At 38.2% G+C, this 3,651-nt stretch overlaps 1 protein-coding gene across 1 annotated transcript; it reads left to right on the forward strand.

The window, feature by feature from the left end:
• The first annotated feature begins 259 nt into the window (after positions 1-259).
• Positions 260-2,787, forward strand: gas1a (growth arrest-specific 1a). Its single transcript, XM_088629059.1, has one exon. The coding sequence runs from the start codon at positions 990-992 to the stop codon at positions 1,773-1,775; it is 786 nt and encodes a 261-aa protein (XP_088485185.1). The 5' UTR covers positions 260-989; the 3' UTR covers positions 1,776-2,787.
• Positions 2,788-3,651: the final 864 nt, after the last annotated feature.

Raw genomic sequence — 3,651 nt, forward strand, 5'->3', positions numbered from 1 at the left:
GCATTTGTCATAGATTGACATTACCGGGTTTTTTGGTTTGTTTTCTCAAGTTTTCCGCAGACACAATTTAAACAGTTTAAAAACTTGTCATCACTCTGGGGCTAGCAAGTGAGTTTAATCCTTGGTCCTCTGACAACATTTTTTCTCTTTCTAACCCTGTCCTCCCCCCTTTTTTAACCCCGAATCACGCTCCTCCTCTAACCCCTGGCCCCCACCTCAGGACGTAAAAATTTACAACAGCAGGGAGAACCAATGAGCGCCCGATGAACTTCGGCGAGGGGTTGAGCGCAGAAAGAAAAATGAGAGAGAAAGAGGGAGAAGTCAGAATGCGAATAAGTGGCGTTGCTGTTTTTTTGTGTTTGTTTGCTATCTCATGCATGCATAATGAGGGATAATTAGAGCATGCTGTGACTGTATTTCTTGTATTTAAGGCTCTTAATAACCGGTAAACCGAGAGGAGAAGCCTTTAGTTTGCTCTGTTGTAAGTGAAGCAACAAGAAGGAGATTGCTGGTATGGTATTGCACCCGGCCAAAAATCACTGGAACTGCAGCACAAGGAATACTTGCCGGACTGCGAGGGAAGTGCCAGTGAGGAATACGTTTTTACTACACCAACTGTCAAGTCGCGAAGAACTTCGAATACAGGATTCTAACTATGTTTTTGTTTAATTAACAATTGTCTATGAAGAATAGAAGAAATGACCACGCTTCAAAACAGAACCCTGCGGTACACCATTGATCGAAATATTTTTAAAGTGCCTAAAAGTAGGTTACTTCACGCATGTTACTAACGCAGATGAAGTAAAGCACTTCGCTTTTATAAAATCGCAGACTAATGGTGAGAGTGTAGTGCAATCAGACTTTTGTTCTTCTGCAACTCCTTGAAATTGCACAGACTGGATTGCTTCCCTGTGAAACATTTAATGGAAATATAAGGTACTTATGCCCACATTTGACTCAAGTTTTGCTTTATTTCTGCAGCCACCACCATGTCAAATTTTACCGGCTTAAAGCAGTGCTTCAGTAGCTTGATTTGGCCTTTTGGGTGTTTATTTGTGTTTTTTGGCTCATTTTCGATATCTTCCCCTACCCACGGTCGACGGATGATATGCTGGCAAGCAATCATGCAATGTCAGGGAGAACCAGAATGCAACTATGCATATGGACAGTACATGCATGCCTGTGCACCCGTAATAAGCGGAGAGAAACACCGTTGCCCTAGTCACTGCATCTCCTCTCTCATTCAGCTAAACCAGACAAAAAATGGACCATCTTTGGAAGATTGTGACTGTGCTGCGGATCAGCTTTGCAGAAACACCAAACGTGCCATAGAGCCCTGCTTGCCAAGGACTAGCGGAGTAATGGGCTGCACAGAAGCCCGTCGCCAGTGCGATAGGGACCCTCAATGTAGTGTTGCTATGCGCAATTATTTGATTCACTGTGGTAAACTTTTCAGTGGGATACGATGCACAGAATCGTGCCGGGATGTGATCAGAGATATGCTTGATATGCCTAAAGCAGCACTTTTGGACAAATGTGTCTGTGATGGAATTGAGAGGCCCATTTGCGAGTCAGTAAAGAACAATATGCAAACTCTTTGTTTTGGGTCCGAGAGTTATGGTAGCGGCTGGACAGACGGGTCGGACGAAGATGATGAAGACGATGAAGATGAAGAAAGAGTCCTTCAGCCAGTGGAAAGCGCTAGTAGCCTTTCAAGAGCCCGAGATGTCTGGACTGTGGTGGCATCCATTTTACTTCTGTTCTCTCTTCTCTAGCCCCGGGTTTATCTTGTTCCAGGACTATTGTTAGATAAACGCATTTTGAAAACTTTTGTCTCTCAACCATGCGGTTTACAGTTGAATGTGTTTTGACTCCAAAGACTTTGTATTCGGCTTTGCATGACAGTGTCAACTTTTTAAACGTCTACGAATTTCTGTTCTGAAGGTTGTCGTGCTAGTACGCTGTGATTTATTTCTATGCAACTTTTTTTACAACGTGGATACATTGATCACAGTTAACTATCTCTGGTCAGCAGTAATACCTTTTAAATCTCAGTATTTATTTTTTGCATTAATGGTCTGAACTTAAAGTAACTGTGGCTACCAAATACCTAAAGTTAAAAAATACTACTGCCTTAAGCTCTTTTTTTAGTTAGCTACACGCTATATTCTGTGACTATACAACGACTGCCTTTACTTTTTCTTGAATATGTGAAAAGGATTTTTATTTTTGTCACTTCAGGTAAACACACAGAAAAGCTTCAAAAGTGTTTCTTTCTCTGAGAATGAACAATGCAAGTTTAAAATAAAAAGCTGTGCACTGCCAATTCACAAAAATGAACTAGTGTTTTAAAACATGTAAACTATTTTTATAATGTTGCCTTCAGTGGTATCAGGGTATTTACCTCTGGTATAACATCTCCATTATGTGTATTTAATACTGGAATTAATCACCAGTAGACTTGTACATAAAATGTTATAAAATGTATGCCTCTGAAAATAATTTATTTACAAATGTGTTCACATCAGTTCCATAAATTAGTTTCAATATTTGATGTTAAGTCAACTCAATGTTTATATTAAAGGGAAATTAGTTATTTTGTTGTCTGGTTAAGTTTAAACCTTCACTGTATGGAGTATTGTATAGATTTTTCAGAGATAATCTTTTTGCTATCTTATGTTAAGAGGATTTATTTACTGTTTAGAAATGTCTAAATTCACTGTATGACTGCCTTAACGTTGTATTTTTTTATAGAAGGCATAAAAAGAGACTTATAGTTAAAGAGCTCCCCAGACTATGTTGTCTTGTTACTATGTACATGTATCAATGTAAGAAACTATTTTTACTCTTAGGCAAATATTGAACTCAACAAGTGTTAAAAACAACACAATCTGCTTTTCAAAAAATTAACAATGCACATGTCTGTGGTAAAATGAATTACTGTATCACAGTTTAATTTCTAACAGTATTTTTTAACACATAATAGTGTTAAGCAAAGCACATCATTGTTTAATTGGTTGATTTTACCACAACTTTGTTTTCTTCCCGTTTAAAAACGAGATAATGCTATGTTTCAGCGCAGCGTTTGAGTGTAGATAACGTTTTAAAAGTTGTCATTGAAGTAAAAGTAAGACACTCGATTTTAAATCTCATGTCAACTACCTAAAATGCTTACCTTGCACCTTACAGATAAGTGTGTGTTCATGTGTATATGAGATTCGTTAATTCATTTAGAAATGTAATGTGTCGAGTTATTATGGTGCTAGTGCGGATAAAGGGTAAATGTTTGATGTGGATAATGGTTTGGTCGGTATTTCGTGGCAGTGACATCAAGTTGCTTTTGAAACTTTGTCCCCTTTCCCTTCTAAGAGCTGCTAGTCAACGCTTTCAAAGACCTTTAGATAAATAATTACGCTCTTAAGAAGCTTGGAGTGCCGATACACTTGACCTTGTAAATAGAAATGTTTGCAGTAGGAATAAACTCCGGCATTTGGAAATCTTTTAAACATGAGCACAAAAGAGAGATTATTTCTCAGGGGACTTACGCTCTAAACGCGCCAAGCAAGGCACTTGCGAGTTTATTTATCTTTTATTCAAAGTGATTATTTAAAAACTTTTTTAAACCATTGCGGTCAAGAAAGTGAGAGCTGA

The sequence above is a fragment of the Lepisosteus platostomus genome, chromosome 4, assembly GCF_059453375.1.
Source record: "Lepisosteus platostomus isolate fLepPlt1 chromosome 4, fLepPlt1.hap1, whole genome shotgun sequence".
Classification (NCBI taxonomy): Eukaryota; Metazoa; Chordata; class Actinopteri; order Semionotiformes; family Lepisosteidae; genus Lepisosteus; species Lepisosteus platostomus.